Source organism: Rhineura floridana, chromosome 5 (assembly GCF_030035675.1).
Source record: "Rhineura floridana isolate rRhiFlo1 chromosome 5, rRhiFlo1.hap2, whole genome shotgun sequence".
In the NCBI taxonomy this organism is placed as follows: Eukaryota; Metazoa; Chordata; class Lepidosauria; order Squamata; family Rhineuridae; genus Rhineura; species Rhineura floridana.
The window spans coordinates 7,308,904-7,328,723 of record NC_084484.1 but is presented as its reverse complement, the minus strand read 5'-3'; the positions used below and the strand labels follow the sequence as shown (position 1 = coordinate 7,328,723).

The following is a 19,820-nucleotide window of genomic DNA, read 5'->3' as shown; positions in this document are numbered from 1 at the left end:
CATGGTATCCGCAAAGCTCTTCTCCAACACCACATTTCAAATGCGTTGATATTTCTCTTATCTGCTTTTTTCACTGTCCAACTTTCACATCCATACATAGAGATCGGAAATACCATGGTCTGAATGATCCTGACTTTAGTGTTCAGTGATACATCTTTAATAATAATAATAATAATAATAAATTTTATTTCTAGGCCGCCTATCTGGCCGCACAAGCGGCCACTCTAGGCGGCGTACAAGATAAAGTAAAATACAACATACAAACTACATAAAAACCCAAGAACTACAATATAAAACGAAACCGAACCCACCCATAGCTAAAACCAATGGCACCCAAAAGAAAACAAAAACAAAACAAAAGACAAAAACCCAGGCCACCTCAGCCAGCCAGCTTATGTATCCCTCCAAAGAGGGACAGGTGATGGAAATTAGTCACAGCTGGCTGGGTACCTGGGGCCTGGTCCTGCAGGAGGCACGACTGCCAGGCAGCAGTCCCACTGGGAAGGGTGGACTTTACATTTGAGGACCTTTTCTAGTTCTCTCACAGCTGCCCTCCCCAGTCCTAGCCTTCTTCTGATTTCTTGACTATTGTCTCCATTTTGGTTAATGATTGTGCCAAGATATTGATAATCCTTGACAAGTTCAATGTCCTCATTGTCAACTGTAAAGTTACACAAATCTTCTGTTGTCATTACTTTAGTCTTTTTGACGTTCAGCTGTAGTCCTGCTTTTGTGCTTTCCTCTTTAACTTTCATCAGCATTCGTTTCAAATCATTACTGGTTTCTGCTAGTAGTATGGTATCGTATGCATATCTTAAATTATTGATATTTCTCCCTCCAATTTTCACACCTCCTTCATCTTGGTCCAATTCTGCTTTCCGTATATGTTCTGTGTACAGATTAAACAAATTGGGTGATAAAATACACCCTGTCTCACACCCTTTCCGATGGGGAACAAATCGGTTTCTCCATATTCTGTCCTTACAGTAGTCTCTTGTGCAGAGTATAGGTTGTGCATCAGGACAATCAGATGCTGTGCCACCCCTATTTCTTTTAAAGTATTCCATAGTTTTTCATGATCTACACAGTCAAAGGCTTTGCTGTAGTCTATAAAGCACACGGTGATTTTCTTCTGAAATTTCTTAGCGTTTTTATAATGTGGTTGAAGCATTCAGGAAACCCTTGCAACAACACTATTACAGCATCTATATCTATTGATGTTTTTAATTACGTTTTTAATTATGTTTTTAATTATTGATACTTTTATTGATTTTATTATATTTGTATGTTGTACACCTCCTTGACATATTTTATGAAAGTGTGGATTAGAAATATTTTGATAAATAAACAGCATTGTACTATGTTCCATTTGGAACAGTTTTATATATTTTATAATTGTATATTTTCTTGTTGTAACCTGCCCTGGGAACTTGTGGTGAAATCTGATAAATAAATAAATATCCTCATAGGTACAGATTGAGGCTTAGAGTAAGAAAGAGTAGTTTGTTTAAAGGCACCTGGTAAGTTCATGGCTGAGGTGAGACTACATGCGGTAGGACTAAAGTAGTCAGGGCTCCGAGAAGCAGGATGCATCTTTCCTTGTTGGATTCACCCGAGATCAGGTAGTGCCTAGAAATTATTGTCTGCAAATACTACTACACAATACATGTGGGTGAATGTGGAATAATCCCCCTCCCCCAAAAAGGCAAATGTGAAAACTTTGCAAAAGGCGTAAGCATGTCTCCTGCTTTACAGGAGCTGAAGACCAGGGACTCATTAAGAATTCATTGTATAGTGAACTTACAGTACAATAATACACATTTCTACTCAGAGGTAAGCCTGTTAGTGTTTAATGGGCTTACTTCCAGATAAGCAGCCTAGGTTTTGGCTTTCCCTGGGGAAAAACAGGGTTCTTGTGCCTTTAACAGCCGCATGGCAGACAGAAATCCAGCAGGTCAAGCCTTTTCTAGTATTGAAATACAATTAAATACAAATCACACTTTCTAACTTTGTGTTATGCCATGCTCCCATGATAAGCCATTTTTGTAATTGGTGCCCCCAGCACTTTCCCAAAATTTGAAATGTGCCCTCTGGTCCAAAAAAGTTGGCGATTCCTGCACTAGAAAATATAAACCTCACAGTAACAAGAGGCTAATTTGTGGCCCTAGAATCATCCACAGGAAAAAAATTCTATGCTAAGAAGGGCATGGAAAGCAACTGCATATAAACCAGCTGCTTTGGAACTGGCTGGTATAAATAGAATCTTGCACTCCCCTGAATATCTGTCAGTCATGTCACCAACTATTCTTGACATGGCAAGGAAATACCTAACTAGAACAAGAAGGCATGATTTTTCTTATTTTTCTTTTTTAGGTAGACATATAATGGACGAAGGCCACTAACACAGAATCAATGCCATACTAAGTCTGAAAACAAGAAAGCAAAGACCTATTTAATTTTTCAAGTTTTTTATATTGCCCATCATAATTGCTTCTAACAACAGATCTAGAAAGTCGACTACACTGAGGTGCATTAGGAACTGAAAAGCTCAGTCTCAGCATTTCCCATGAATAGCAAGGTGGAGAGAGTTTAGCAGGCCAATAGGCATTCAGAGTAGGATCTTAAAACAGGAGCCAAATTATGGCAGATTTAAATCTGTCCAGAAGCTGACCCACCTTTAAAGCAGCCAGCCTTTTCCAAATGCCTTTTGCTAGCCAGGATACATACCACTTCAACATAGTGGCCATCTTCATACCTCCTTGCACTATGCATACATAATGCATTGCTCAGAAGGACTAAAACAATTCTAAGAGGACATGAGTGAAATATCCTACACAAAATAACAAAGATGCAAGTCCCAAGTTGAACGTTTAATCATATGCCTGCTTTTAAAGCTGAGATCTACACAAGCTTTTTGAACACATAAACATCCTGCCCTCTTTATTTTACCATGATTAATCCAGGAGCTCTTTAATTATGCAAAATGGGAAATTATGGTTAAACAGGGAATTTATGGTACCAGCTTAAGAACAATACTAAATATTAAACCATGGTTTGAAGTTAGTTTAATATCCTGATTTGTTACAAAGCTGGTAGCCATAGTTTCCTGGTTTGGGTGAAATAGGAAACTATGATTAATTCAAAGTTTCCTGGTTAATTTGTGGCTTACATATAGGGAGGAATGAATGGGCTCTACAAACAAGAAAAAGGCTCATGCATATTTTGGTTTAACAAACCAGATTATGATTATCCTAACCAGGTCAAGCAAGTTTATCTGCAAAGATTAAAAAATCACCACAGTGATTTGCAAACAATTTAAATTTGAGTGGAGTATTTTGGGCTTATTATTTACCCGTCAGAATGACAAAAGATGTTAATGGCAGCAAAGGAAGAAATTTATTTTGCATGTGCCAAAGCATAGTTCTTTAGAAATGCTCTATGCTGCCATCAGCTATCTTCAGTATAAGTTTGAGAGCCATCTGCATATTAGTAATGTCTCTTCCTATTTCCTCTGCCTTTTGTCCTTCATAAACCAAGAGGACCATTGCCAATGAACCAGTGGGAAGTAGGCAATAAGTAGGCAGCATCAACCAGCGTGCTGTAGTGGTTAATGTCAGTCTAGGTGTAGGGAAACCTGAGATAAAGTCATAAGAACAAAAGAAGAGAGTGCTGGATCAGGCCAGTGGCCCATCTAATCCAGTTTCCTATTCTCACAGTTGCCAACCAGATGCTCTAATGGGAAGACCAGAAGCAGGACCTGAGCACAAGAGCACTCTCCACTCTGCCGTTTCCAGCAACTTGTATTTGGAAGCATACTGCCTCCGACAATGAAGGTAGAGCATAGCCATCATGATTAGTAGCCACTGATAGCCTTATGCTCCATGACTTTGTCTAATCCTCTTTTAAATCCATCCAAGTTGGTGGCCATCACTGCCTCTTGTGGGTGCGAATTCCACAGTTTAACTACGCACTGTGTGAAAGAGTACTTTCTCATGTCTGTCCTGAATCTTCCAATATTGGATGTCTGTGGAGTCCAGTCTTACGAGAGATGGAGAAAAACTATTCTCTATGCGTGGCATGGAGAAAGTGGATAATTTTATACACTTGTCACGTGACCTCTCACTGGCCTTTTCTCTAAACTAAAAAACCTCAAATACTGAATCCTTTCCTTATAGAAGAATCACTCCATCCCCATGATTGTTTTGGTTGCTCTTTTCTGATCCTTTTCAAACTCTACAATATCCTTTTTGATGTAAAGTGACCAGAACTGTACACAGTATTCCAAATGTGGCCGCACAATAAATTTGTAATAATGGCATTATGGTATGAGCAGTTTTATTTTCAATTCCTTTTCTAATGATCCCTAGCTTGGAATTTGCCTGTTTCACAGCTGCTGCACACTGGGTCAACATCTTAACTGAGCTATCCACCACCACAACCCGAAGGTCTTGTTCTTGGTCAGTCACCACCAGTTAAGACCCCATGAGCATATATGTGAAATTAAGATATATATTTTTGCTCCAATATGCGTAACTTTACACTTGTTCACACGGACTTGCATTTGCCATTTTACCACCCACTCATTCATTTTGGAGAGGTCCTTTTGGAGCGCTTCGCAATCCCTTTTCCTTTTAACAACCCTGACCAATTTAGTATCAGCAAACATCGGCACTTCACTGCTCACACCTAGCTCTACATCATTTATGAACAAGTTAAAAAGCACAGGTCCCAATACCAATCCTTGAGGGATCTCACTTTCTACAACCCTCATCGGGAGAACCATCCATTTATTCCTACTCTCTTTTTCTTTCCTAGCCAGTTCCTGATACATAAGAGGACCTCTCCTCTTATTCCACGACTGCTAAGCTTGCTCAGGAGTCTTTAGTGAGGTACCTTGTCAAACATTTTTTGAAAGTCCAAGAACACTATATGCAAAACTGAAATAGATTTGAGGCAGATACTAGAGAGCAGGAACTCAAATTTCTAACAAGACTATCTTCTTCCTTCATGAGAAATACAGACATCTTCATTTAATTCATACAGTTTTTTCCAGCAAACCATGCAAAGTGCAAACTGCATTCAAAATATTTACACAGTTCTGGGAAGACAGTATAATTTGGACTCATAGGATGACTAAGTTAGCAGCAACGCAGCTAAGATCCCAAACAAAACAACAAAAAGCCCCAAACAGAAATCCCATTTTTCATAGGCAGAATCCTGTCAGAACCATCCTGCTCAGGGTTGGAGCTAGGTAACCTGCTTGATATTATGCATCACATAGAAAGTATGTCTTGTCAATATAAAAGAGATGACTGGAAGGCCATGGGTAATTCTTCTATTTTATTGTTTTGTACTGAATGTAATATACATTGCCAAGCCATAACCGGTTGGTAGGCTGTGCTGGTTCTGCAACTGCGTTTATCCTGAATAATAGTGAGGAATCCTCCAAACAAAAATCTTTATAGAAATCATATGATTTGAAAAACAACAGACTTCACTTTTGTTTACCTGACTCCATGTTACTTAGCATTTCATATTTATAGCCATTACAATGTTATTTAGAGAGTTTTGAAAGGCTTGATCACCATTTACTTTTTAAAAATTGTGTATACTACCTAGAAAGTAGTTGAAATAAATGCAACACTTCAAACTATAAAAACTAAGTGATGTATTTTACTCCATTCAGCATTCTCTTCCTCAGTTTCAGTAAACATTAAATAAAATCCTGCTTCACAGTTTATGCTGTTTCATCCTCTAAATCACTAGGCTGCCCTGAATTCTTGGGAGGAAACTCCCAAGGGCCTCTCTCTCCAAGATGTGAGTCAGTCACTTTATTTTTGTACACGGTAAGTTGTTCTGAGAAACTTCAATAAGTATTTGAGACCAAGTTTGGGGAGAATATATTAGATCGAAGAGGATACAGCCAGAGGCCTAACTTGTCTGAAACAGTGTGCCTGTCTTGCCCAACATTCTACCAACAAGTAGCTGAGTTGTGTAAGTGTGCGTGCTGGGAAATCACTAGTTCAATTTCAACATTTGCCATGAATTCATTAAATGACCTTAAGCAAGCCACCCTCTCTCAACCTCTGCCATCTAAAAATGGAAGGTAATAGCACTGGCCCACCATGCAGTTATTGTAAGGTGACTAACATAATGTACATGAAACTCTTTGAACATTCAAAAGAGGTTATATAAATGCCAATATAAAAACAACTAGCTAGAATAACACAAAATACAGGCATACCCCACTTAAAGTCGCTTCACTTAAAGTTGCCTCGCTATAACGTACATGCTCCATACGCCACCATACCCCGCTTAACGTATGCATGCTTCGCAATAACGGACACTTAATGGCATGACGCCACTGCCATCTAGTGGCGATTGCAGTGCAGTACATGCATAGATAATTGCTTCACTTTAAGTACATTTTCAATTTACATACACGCTCCGGTCCCATTGAGTATGTTAAAGTGGGGTATGCCTGTACAAAAGTTTTCAGCTTTTCAGAAGAATTCAGTTAATTTCTTTGTAACCACAGGCTTGAAACTCACAATCCATTTACTCTGAAAGAATCCTGTTAAGGCTGCATATGCACCATACATTTAAAGCACATTCTTGCACTCCCCCAAAAAAGAATCCCATGAACTGTCGGGGAACCCTCACAGAGCTACAATTCCCAGCACCCTCAACCAAGATTCCTTGGGGCTGGAGAGGGGACAAATGTGCTTTAACTGTATGAAGCCTCAGTTTTTAAGAGAAAGTGGATTGTGGAATGCTGCTCCTGACTAATTTAAAAGTAACTGTCCCTCCAATGGTTGATTGCAAAACAACAGCTATTCAGGCTGGTTTAACATGTATATTCAGGTAATTTAGATCCTGCAGAGCAAATGGCGATATTGGGGAGAGAATTTTGTTCAATGTCAAAGGCAATCAGCGTAAGACCATTACTATCAAAACAGCACACAAGTGTCAAGCATTACAATAGATGAGATGCCAATGTGCTACCCGATCCTTTATTACAAAGGTGGCTCACTAACCTGTGGCTCTTCATAACCTATTGGACTCCAACTCCCATCAGCTCCAGCCAACATGACCAATGGTCAGAGATGGTGGAGTTGTAATCTGGGGGCCATAAGGTTAGACACCTTTGCTTTATTTTATCTATCTGTAATAATAATACTTAACACTGATATAACCACTTTGAGGGTTCAGAGCATTTCACACACATTATTTGTATTTTTAGACTACCCATCACGCAAAGTTCTTAGGGTGGTATGCAATCCCTCCTAATAATAAAGTAACCCAATTTACAGTTCAGTTACAAAATAGCAGCAATACAGATGTCACAGGAAACAGCCAGCTACCTCTTCAGACCCCAAGACATTAAAAAGATGTAGTTGAGAGCTGAAAACATATGTCTAATGTTGTAATCCATACAACAATCAACCTGGAACCTATTAACTAGTAGTTATATTTATTTCATCACATTTATATCTTGCTCTTCCTCCAGGCAGCTCAGGGTGATGATATATGTGTGGGTTCTCCTCACAACAAGCCTGTGAAGCAGTTTAGGCTGAGAAACAATATTTAGCCCAAGGTCACTCACTCATGGCTGGGTGGGGATTCAAACCCAGGTCTACCTAGCAAACAGACATTGATGGAGGGGAGATATATTAATAATTTAATAATTTTAACATTTTAACATCTCAACTTATTTTTAGCATCTTAGTATGCTAGTATATTTGTATTTTAGTATGTTTAAATTGTTCTATAAATGGTTTTAATTGTATTTTGCTGTCTTGCTTGTTGTGAACTGCCCAGAGAGCTTCGGCTATGGGGCGGTATAGAAATTTAATAAATAAATAAATAAATAGGGACAGAAATGCGGCTGTCTCCTTTTCAGGCTCTCTCTTTTCTTGTTCTATTAACATCCGTTAATGAGGCAGACACTTTTAAGATAAGATGACACTCTTTATAATTTCCTGGAGAGATTGTGCTCATGACTGCTAATACAGAACAGGATGTGGAAAGAGCTTTTGGTTTAGTCTACCTTAACCAGCCTCGTTATTGGAAGATGTGCACTTCAGTGCATGAAAAAAGGCCAAAGCCTTCAGCAAGGATGCTTGCAGGAGACGGGATAGTGTCTACTCTCTGGAAAAGCATCTATTCAGATTACCTCAGCAGTAAGTCCATCTTGTATATGGGGATTTAAAATATTTATGTAAATAAATAAAATGTATAGTGATTTCTAACCTATGTCTCCAAAGTACAATAATGAAGGATACACAAAACAAACAACCTGGTGCAGGGCTTCGTCACACTTTGCACTGTAACTATTAAGTTTTAGCTCAAGTGCATGTCCCTTATTTATTATTTTATTAATTTTTTAGAAAAATGTTTATATGCTGCCTTTAACAGTAAAGTTCTCTCAAGATGGCTTCTGTAAAAACACTACAACATGTTGCAGTTTGAATTCTGGGTCAAGCAATGTATTAGCATTGGGAAGGGTGTATGTATGCCTCATATGTCACAGGCACTATCCAATAGTTGTTAATAAGACTTACAAAGCACACTCCAAATGAAATAGCAAATTGCAACAGGTCCTGTAGCTGGAGAAAGAAATGACATTTTCCCAGAAAGGATATACAGCTGATTTAAGTAGTAGGGAAATGTAATATCCCCCAAACAAAAGCACTTCCTTGAGACATGAAATGTGTATTTACAAAACAAATAAGCAACATAAATTGATAATCTGGCAAGACCACCAGAAGACTCTATTTGCCCTTTGGAGCAGTCATGTTGCTGCATAATGCAAAATGGTGTCCATGATCTCAATCCATCTGGAATGCACTTTGGACAACATCCACCTCTGAGGGCTAGCAGCTGAAACCACTTTTGCTTGATCACAAAGTGTGCACCAGACAGGTAGAAAAGAAGATCAGGCATATAGGTTGCTAAGTGCCAATTTGGATTTTGGAATGCGAAGCTGATATTGCTTTGAAACAGGCACAGCTTGTTTGGTTATTTGCCCAAACATTTACATATAAAACTGATTTATTATAGACTCCGCAAATCTCCAGTGCTGTCTCCTCTAAAATGAAAGTGGTGACACTAAAGACTTCCACTGCTCAGAGAAGAGACGGAATTAAACATCTTAACGATTCTAGGTGTTTAGTCTAAAGGCATCAAACTTGTCAACCCAAAATTGATTCAAAAAATGTGTACAGGATTTCCCTTGTGATCAGAATCAAAATGGTCAAAAGGAAAAAATAAAACAATGTTCTTAATCTTTCTGTAGAATAAGCCAATGGTTATCTAAGATGGGGGTTTTTCCCCTCCTTACCTGTTGCTCATCTTCCATGACATTGCTGGCAAATTCAAACATGAGATCATTCTGTTGCACAGCTGCTGCCATAATAAAGCATTCCAAGATCTCAGTTCTGCATGTGAAAAAAATGCTCCTTCCGTGTAAAGAAACAGATGTTTATATCAAGAACAAGTTGTGTGGGGCAGAAGGCCTTGAAATTACTCAGGTGTCCAAATTCTTGTACAGTCTTCCTGGATTTTATTCTTCACAGAGAGATAAATTAAGAAAGTCCTTCTTGAATACTCTTGTAATCCAGAAACCACTGAAAAACAAAAGCAAGATTAAATCAGCAGCTGTCATAAAAATGTAGAATAAAACCAAAGTAGGTGATATAAAAATCTGTCTCTTTATCTTCCAGGAGCTTACTAATATTACTTCAAACAACTATACATGATTAATTCTTAGAAGCATACTTACTTTGCAGCACACCTTTTTAGCAGCTAGCAAACAAATACCACGGAAAAAACAGAATACCCACAATCCAAGGTGATTGGATACACCAAACACTACTTCCTTCCAAGCAGATCCAACTTGCAATATTTATTCATTGTTTAACAAAATGTCTTGCTTTACCAACTCTTCACACACATTGGTTATCTATAATCTTCTAAAGATGTAGAAAAGTCCTCTGCCATCCCTTAAATGAGCAAATATTTAGGCTTTTTTTAATCAATACTCTATAAATGCAACATGAGTATATTCTTATCTCTAACACCGGCTTGTAAGCAGCAGGAAGGAAACACTGACCACGTCATGGCAAGTGAGACATGCAAAGAACTGTGCTACAAAACTCGATAAACAGAAATGCACTAGGAATGTGACATGTGGGAAGTGTACTTATAACTCCCATTCTATAAAAACATTAGTGTGATATTCTCTGCACTAAGTTTCTCTTGATGCTTGTAGGCAGTTTCTGTATCAAAACTACATTAAGGAGGTCTCAAATGCAGCTAACCAGACCTCACTATCTTTTATTTCCTATTGACATACTGCATTGATTCTACAGCTAGTGAACTCTACTGTTAGGTCAGAAATCCCCCGATAATCAACCCTACAATGCAACTCCCCTCCTTCTTCCTTTATAATGAATTCTCGTCTTCCATTTGCTTGCTTGCTATTTATTTATTTATTTATTTAATATGCCACTCTTCATCACAAGACCCCAGGGTGGTTTACAGCATAGAAAATAAATAATGTACAGTATGCTGATAATTAATGTAATATCTATACCACACAAAAAGTAAACTAATTATAAGAAGATATATATAATAAAATACAAAATATTAGATTCAGCTGTAGAACATGGTATAAATATAACATCAACAACCTAAGAAACAAGGGAGGGGAAAATCAGGAGCAGGGTATGCAAAATACAAAAACAATGTACATCATCTATTTTTATACAAAAGTAGTGCTTTTTATTTTTATTATTATTATTATTATTATTATTATTGCATTAGTATACCGCCCCATAGCCGAAGCTCCTTGCTGCTGCCTTTATAGAAAAGAGTACACCTGACAGTTAAATATATATATAGGCATACATACATACAGAGAGAGAGAGAAGTTGCTAATCTGCAACAAATACCTCCCCTTTTTCAGGATACAGGAGGGATTTTGCAAGTGCGAAGACCACATGAAAAATATGTAACCATAGAATAAAAATAGCCAAAAACTTTGAACTGCTGTTGTAAATGGTATCTGCCCTTTTGAGTGTTTTTAACTTCATTAACAACTGAAATGCTTCTGTTTAGTTCTCAGTTCCAAAACTTAGAGAGACTGGCAAGGTAAGGAGGAACCTTAGCCAGCATATGCTAGCTAGCTAGCTAGCTATTTATATATTTATATATAAATATATTTATTCATTATTTAATTTATATCCCACCCTTCCTCCCAGCAGGAGCCAAGGGCAGCAAACAAAAGCAGTAAACACACTTTAAATTATCATAAAAACAGACCTTAAAATACATTAAAACAAAACAACTTTAAAAACATTCTTTTAAAAAGCTTTAAAAACATCTTAAATAAAAAGGGTTAAAAAAACATATTGTTTAGGGGGGGGAAAGGTTTTAAAAAAACATATTAAAAACAGTTCCAACACAGACACAGACTGGGATAGGTCTCAACTTAAAAGGCTCGTTGAAAGAGGAAAGTCTTCAATAGGCGCCGAAAAGATAACAGAGATGGCGCCTACCTAATATTTAAGTGGAGGGAATTCCTCAGCGTAGGTGCTGCCACACTAAAGGTCCGTTTCCTATGTTTATTTATTTATTTTATTATTAATTAAACTTATATACCGCCTGACTTTCAATAGGTCTCTGGGAGGTGAACATCAAAAAAAATACAATAAAATTACACAATCTAATAGAACAAAGTATATAAAAACTGTACACTCTAAAATCAGATACAACAGTTTAAAATTAAGTCGACTTAAATTAAAATGCCTCAGAGAAGAGGAAGGTTTTTTCAGAGAAGAGGAAGGTTTTAACTTGGCGCCGAAAAGATGATAATGTCGGCACCAAGTGCACCTCCTCGGGGAGACTATTCCATAGTTCGTCCATGCTGTGAATGGACCTCCTGATAAGATGTTATCTGCAGGAGGCCCTCACCTGCGGAGCGCAGTGATCGACTGGGTATATAAGGGGTAAGACGGTCTTTCCGGTATCCTGGTCCCAAGCTGTATAAGGCTTTGTACACCAAAACTAGAACCTTGAACTTGGCCCAGTAGTAAATGGGCAGCCAGTGCAATTCTTTCAGCAGCGGGGTGACATGTTGGTGATACCCTGCCCCAGTGAGCAGTCTCGCCGCCGCATTTTGCACCAGCTGCAGCTTCCAGACCAACCTCAAGGGCAGCCCCACATAGAGTGCATTACAGTAATCCAGCCAGGAGATTACCAGTGCGTGGACAACAGTGGTCAGGCTATCCTGGTCCAGAAATGGCCGCAGCTGTCTTATCAGCCGAACCTGGTAAAAGGCACTCCTAGCGACAGAGGTCACCTGGGCCTCTAGCGACAAAGATGGATCCAGGAGCACCCCAGACTACAAACCTGCTCTTTCAGAGGGAGTACGACCCCATCCAAAGCAGGCAACTAACCAATCATCCGAACTCGAGAACCACCAACCCACAGCACCTCCGTCTTGCTAGGATTCAGACTCAGTTTAATGGCCCTCATCCAGCCCACCACCGAGTCCAGGCAGCAGCCCAGGGCTTGCACGGCCTCTCCCGATTCAGATGTTACGGAGAAATAGAGCTGGGTATCATCAGCATACTGCTGACACCTCTCCCCAAATCTTCTGATGACCGCTCCCACAGGCTTCATATAGATGTTAAACAGCATGGGGGACAAGATGGTACCCTGTGGCACCTCACAGCACAACTGTCAGGGGGCCGAAAGACAGTCACCCAATCTGAGAGCAACCCTGGAGATAGGATCGCAACCACTGTAAAACAGTTCCTCCAGTACTCATCTCACCAAGTCGGCCCAGAAGGATACCATGGTCAATGGTATCAAAAGCCGCTGAGAGATCAAGAAAGAATAACAGGGTCACATTCCCCCTGTCCTTCTCCCAATAAAGGTCATCCATCAGGGTGACCAAGGCCGATTCAGTCCCATAACCAGGCTTGAATCCAGATTGGGATGGGTCAAGATAATCTGTTTCATCCAAAAGTATTTGCAGTTGCTGCACCACAACCCTCTCAATCACCTTCCCTGAGAAGGGGGTATTTGCAACCAGTAGGTAGTTGTCACAAACCAATGGGTCCAGGGTGGGCTGTGATGTTCCTGTATTAGTGTAAATAGGGTAAGTGCTGTTTGTATAGGAGATACATGGTAAGTAGAATGAAAGAGGAAGGGGGAGTGAATGGGCAGTAGAATGCTGGATGATTGGCTGAATATTTAAAATGGCTGACAGTATAAAAGGAAGAATGACAGGTAAATCTGGGTGGACGTTGGTGGACTTGAGAGGGTTGTTTTGGTGGGTTTTGAGAGGAGATTGTGTGGAGAGTTGGTGGATGTGTAGAGAGGGTGGAGTTCGTATTAATACTAAGACCAGTACCTCAGGAATAGATGTAACCATATGCTTAAGTGCCTTTTAAAGAAATCTTGTTATCTTTGTTATTCAATAAATACTTTTGGTTTACCAAAGGCCTGATCCTTGGCTGGGGTTTCACAGACCAGAAGGGAGGGTAAGGTAAATACCAAGGCTGAAGGATAACAAATGGTGGCAGCGGGGAAGGGTAGAATAACACCACAAGAAGTCTGAGTAAATCAAAGGGATTGGGACAGCTTAAGCACGCAGTCACAGAGGTAACCTAATTGAGGGAGACTCAGGCCGAGTCTCTGGGACTACTGGTTATAGGACGTGACTGGTGGTGCTGCCTAGCAGGGGGATCTGGTGAGATCTGTGCTAGAGCGGGGAGAGAAACCATAAAAAAGGACAGTCCGGACTGGTGGAGTCCCTGGTGGTGCCTAGAGACAGGCAGTAACCACGAGCAGGTAGGAACCTGACAGGGAGAGCCAGGGAAGGGCGTCACATGGGCTTTTTCAGGAGTGGTTGGATCACCATCTCTTTCAAGGGAGCTGGAACCACTCCCTCCCACAATGATGTGTTGACCACACTCTGGATCCACTCGGTCAACCCCCCTGGCAAGCTTTAATAAGCCAAGAAGGGCAAGGATCAAGAGGACATGTTGCTGGCCGCATCATCACAAGCACCTTGTCTAAGTCATCAGGCTGCATCAACTGAAACTATTCCCGAGAAGTTGCAGCAGACACTGCACTGGACACCTCATTGGGGACTACAGTAGAGGTGGATGGCGTATTAAGACTGCTACGGAGGCGAGCATCTTTACCCTCAAAGTGCCTTGCAAACAATTCACAGTGGGCCTCCATTTCCTGGAGTTGATGTCAACAGACCCCTGACAATACGGAAAAGCTGCACTGGACGGCTACTTGAGGATGCGATGGAGGCAGAGAAGTGGGCCTTCTTCGCTACCCTCACCACCACACAGTAGGCACTGTTATGATGTTTTACTCATGCCCGATCAGCCTCACAGCATGTCTTTTGCCACTTGCGCTCTAGCTGTCATTCAGCCTGTTACATTGCCCTTAGCTCACTGGTGTACCAAGGTGCAAACTGGGATCCACAATGCCGGAGAGGGCACTTGGGGGCAACCATGTCAAGAGCCCAACGTCCCTCGCTGTTCCACAGGGTCACCTGCTCTATCTACTGGGAACTCCCCAGGGCATTCAGGAATCCCTGGATTGCCTTGGAGGATGCTCCAATTTGTAATTACTTTATGTACAATAGTTTTAAAAACAGCTGTAAGGGTATGTTAAGTAAAGATTCTATTTCTAGCATTTCCATCATGTAAAAGATCACCCGTATCTCAATACAATGGACGCGGCAGCCAGGTTGTTGACGAGGACCCATCGGTCCGCGCATATAACACCTGTCCTGGCCCGTTTGCACTGGCTACCTATCTGTTTCCGAGTCAGATTCAAGGTGCTGGTTTTGACCTATAAAGCCTTACATGGTGTGGGACCGCAATACCTTGTGGAACGCCTCTCCCGCTATGAACCTACCCGTCCACTTCGTTCAGTACCTAAGGCCCTCCTCCGGGTACCAACTCATCAGGATGCCCGGAGGATTGTTATTAGATCTAGGGCCTTTTCTGTGGTGGCCCCCGAACTGTGGAACAGCCTACCTGAGGAGATACGCCTGGCGCCTACAGTACTTTCTTTTAGGCGCCAGGTTAAAACCTGGCTATACTCCCAGGCATTTTAATGTTCAATGTTTCATATTTAACGTTTTTAGTTTAACATGCTGCTATTTGTTATTGATTTTATTGTAATATTGTATTTTAATCTTGTTTTGTTCACCGCCCAGAGAGCTATTAGCTATGGGCGGTTTATAAATGAAATAAATAAATAAATAAATAAAGTCAAATGGGCTGCAGGTCAGCATCTTCTCTTCATGCTCAGCAGATACCTGGGAATGCACTTACTGGCCTCATTTACATGTAATGCTCAGTCAAAATAAGGCTTAGCGTGAACAAGCAAGCATGCAGAGTGAGAAAATCGTGTCCCTTCACCCCTCCCCTGCCTCTATCACACTATCCAGGAGCTAAGCCTTAGTTTGCCTTAGCATTGCACATTGCATGAGAACCCGGGGTTGTAGCTTGTTTGAAGTGAGAGAACCCATGCATATGAATGCTCAGCAAGACCATGGCTTATTTCCTCATAGTGCAACAGCAGCATGGGAGGAGCAGAGGGCCATGATTTTCTTACTGTGCACTTGCACACTTGCTCATTCACATTCAGCCACAGTGTAACTAAGCATTGGAAGCAAACAGAAACCATAGTTCATCACCAGACTGTCAATTCAGCAAATTATCTAAAATCACCAACATCAATTCTACTTCAGGTTTTTTTTACACTTTTCATGTACAACATTAGTCAAATACACTCTATGCCACTATATTCTCAAACTTTCTACCACGCCCACTTGCGAGCACATAAACAGAAACAGCAGGGCAGGGGTAGAGCCTGACAAAAACAGCAGCATAACAGAACAACAGAATTTGGCATAATCTGTAATTTGGCAATTACTGGCGTCATTTTCTATTGATATCTAATCCCACTTTGGAACTGCCAAATTCTTTGCCGCATCAATTGCCTTGCAGAAGAATGTTTCCCAGGTCAGCTTTGGTCAGATTAAGTACAAATACTGCCTTTGGAAGTGTTGTGACTCTGGCTCCCTATTTTAGGCAGAATTTGACAGAAGCTCTAAGTGGAGAATTTTCTTTATACCCCCTAACCCCTGATATGCCCCTTACAGTATTATTAATCATATCCTGTCATTTTTTCTCTTCTTCTTTCATGCTTAAAACTCACATTTTGTTAGGAGGAATAGGGTTCAGATTCTTTTCATCCCTCCTCCTTGCTCCTTTTATTTTCATTTCTTTCTCCTATAATAGCTTTCCTCTCTTACGTCCTCCTCTGTTCCCAATTCATCGTTCTTACACTTATTATTTTAAGAAACATGAAACCTTTTTCACTGCTCTTTCTAATTTCCTTCAGCACACCCCTTTCTCCTCCCAGCTTCTCCATCTCCCATCGATAGTTTCCTCTGTTCCACATTGTCTTTCTCTCTCTGCATATGAACATAAGAACATAAGAAGAGCCTGCTGGATCAGGCCAGTGGCCCATCTAGCCCAGCATCCTGTTCTCACAGTGGCCAACCAGGTGCCTGGGTTGCATGCAGGTGCATGCAACTCACACCAGCTGTCTAGTTCCCAGAGCCACTGCCCAATGTCAGGTGGTTCTTCTGAGACAGAGGAGGTGGCTGTCAACTCAAGAGTCATTCAGGAGAGACTTCCTGGCTTGGAAGAGGGACTGGAGTGTGGAGTATGCGCAAGCTTGTGTGAAGCAGGGGAGCTTCTTTTCTTCTCCCTAAATCCAACCATTCCTTTTGCCTCCTTCTCTCACACTTGTCCCATTTGTCTCTCTTTCCTTCTCTTTTTTTTCTCCCCTCCTATACACTGCGTGCTACAGTCTTGCTCCCTAACATCCTGTCTCTCACCTGGGGAGCTACTGTTGCTGGCACAGTTGGGGACAAAATGAGCAGGCAAGGAGACACCAGGCAGACTGCAATGCTGAGATCCACTTGAAAATGGACTGGGGCCCACGGGTGGTCCCTGACCCACAGTCTGAGAAACACTGCACTGTTCCTGTTTGATTATCCCAGTGGAAAACACTAACTAAAACAAATATGACTGTGAAAAAACTATCAATAACTTGGATTGCATAGAATAAAACCTGAGGTTTCAAATATTACATATTCCATAGAATTCAAACTGTAGTACAATAAAATACAATAAAAGAAATAAAAGCAGTAAAAATACAATTAAAAATCAATATGAATATTTAATGTGATGGACGTGCTATCTCCTGTCTTCAAACAGAAATCCACAGACATGCCACTGACCACCTGAATGAAGCTTGCAGATCACTGGTGGTCTGTGGACCACATTTTGAGAACCCCAGCACTAGATATTCTCTCTCAGCCTCAGTCCCTCCATCTACAATAAGAGGATAGTAAGGCTCACTCACCTTACAGGGTTCTTGCAAATCTTACTAGATAATGCATATGAAACACTTGAAAGTGCTATACAAGAGTATAAATCATCATGATCATCTGAACATTCTTGAGACAGCCTGTACAACAAATGCATATAATCTGCAAATATCCAGTTAAGATGCACAGAAAATGTTCCAGCTAGAATCCACAGCATTTTATCTATAAACTTCGTCCACACAGTACTGACAAATTTACTGTTAGTATACATTAACAAGTAGCTCAGATCTGGAAAATGTGAAGCTATAAAGGGTGCATCCACACATTATGTTAACTCATAGTTTCTTGTTGTACAAACATTTGCTCATGGTTTGCTTCCCTCCAACCAAACCATGAGCCAACACCAAGATTTGTTCTCAGCTTATTGCTTGTGGTTTGTTTGGGGGAAACAAACCATGACCCAGATTCAGACAATATGACAAGCTAAGGCTTGTGGTTGGTTGCTACCAGTGCAACGCAACCAGGAATGCTAGAGGACAGAACATGAGCAGCATGCACCAGCATGATTTAACATGACATGAAAACCAGGACATTCAGGACAAAAAGGGGTGGGGAGCAGAGCTTGGAAAAGTTACTTTTTTGAACTACAACTCCCATCAGCCCAATCCAGTGTCCATGCTGGCTGGGGCTGATGGAAGCTGTAGTTCAAAAAAGTAACTTTTCCAAGCTCTGCACTGGGAGGCTTCTTGGTTAACTTTCAATTTATGCTGCCATTAAGTACATGTGAATATGTAAGGAAAAGCCACATCCTTTTCAGGCTCATTAGGTTCTTACCTGGACTTTTGCATATCACTGAGAAAGTGCCACAATATCTTCAAAACAAAAAATGTATTCTACTGTTAACCTTAGCTGAGGGCCCTATGAGTAATTTAGCCTTCTTTTCCTTTCTACCAGCTGTGCCCCACTCCTTTAAAAGGTGTCATGACCACACAGCTTTCATAGGTACACGGTGGTGTTCTGAGCAGTCACCTTACTTCTTTTGGCTCTCTGGAAAGCCAAGCTGTTGTAGCCTGCAAACTTTATCCTTGCGTTGCTAGAGATGTGAAGGCCTGGAAAAAACATGTTGAGGGGGAAACTATATTTTCTGGGGGTTTTCCCCCATCCCCCCTGCCCAAAAAACAGGAAAATAACGGAACGGAGCAAGGAATTTCAGAAGAAAATCACCCTGTGCTTTATAGACTACAGCAAAGCCTTTGACTGTGTAGATCATGAAAAACTATGGAATGCTTTAAAAGAAATGGGGATGCCACAGCATTTGATTGAACTGATGCGCAACCTATACTCTGGACAAGAGACTACTGTAAGGACAGAATATGGAGAAACCGATTGGTCCCCCATCGGAAAGGGTGTGAGACAGGGGTGTATTTTATCACCCTGTTTGTTTAATCTGTACGCAGAACATATCATACGGAAAGCGGGATTGGACCAAGATGGAGGTGTGAAAATTGGAGGGAGAAACAGCAATAATTTAAGATATGCAGACGATACCATACTCTTAGCAGAAACCAGTAATGATTTGAAACAAATGCTGATGAAAGTTAAAGAGGAAAGCACAAAAGCAGGACTACAGCTGAACATCAAGAAGACTAAAGTAACGACAACAGAAGATTTATGTAATGTTACAGTTGACAATGAGGACATTGAACTTGTCAAGGATTATCAATACCTCGGCACAGTCATTAACCAAAATGAGACAATAGTCAAGAAATCAGAAGAAGGCTAGGACTGGGGAGGGCAGCTGTGAGAGAACTAGAAAAGATCCTCAAATGCAAAGATGTATCACTGAACACCAAAGTCAGGAACATTCAGATCATGGTATTCCCGATCTCTATGTATGGATGTGAAAGTTGGACAGTGAAAAAGGAGGATAAGAGAAAAATCAACTCCTTTGAAATGTGGTGCTGGAGGAGAGCTTTGCGCATACCATGGACTGTGAAAAAGACAAATAATTGGGTGTTAACCAGAACTATCACTTGAAGCTAAAATGTTGAAACTAAGGTTATCATACTTTGGACACATCATGAGAAGACATGATTCACTAGAAAAGACAATAATGCTGGGAAAAACAGAAGGGAGTAGAAAAAGAGGAAGGCCAAACAAGAGATGGATTGATTCCATAAAGGAAGCCACAGACCTGAACTTACAAGATCTGAGCAGGGTGGTTCATGACAGATGCTCTTGGAGGTCGCTGATTCATAGGGTCGCCATAAGTCGTGATCGACTTGAAGGCACATAACAACAACAACAACTAGATTTTATAATTTTTAAAGTTTGCATTAAGCTGCCTTGAGGACTTCTTTTTTTTTTAAAGGGT

At 40.7% G+C, this 19,820-nt stretch overlaps 1 protein-coding gene across 4 annotated transcripts in view; it reads right to left on the bottom strand.

Annotated features, from left to right (window-relative positions):
• The window catches only part of ELF1 (E74 like ETS transcription factor 1), an 82,226-nt gene that overhangs the window by 33,956 nt on the left and 28,450 nt on the right, over positions 1-19,820 (bottom strand). For all 4 annotated transcript variants that reach the window (XM_061629935.1, XM_061629938.1, XM_061629936.1 and 1 more), the window contains one exon: positions 9,344-9,629. In XM_061629935.1, the coding sequence (XP_061485919.1) occupies positions 9,344-9,415 (72 nt within the window). In that variant the 5' untranslated portion in view covers positions 9,416-9,629. The remainder of the gene's footprint in view (positions 1-9,343; positions 9,630-19,820) is intronic.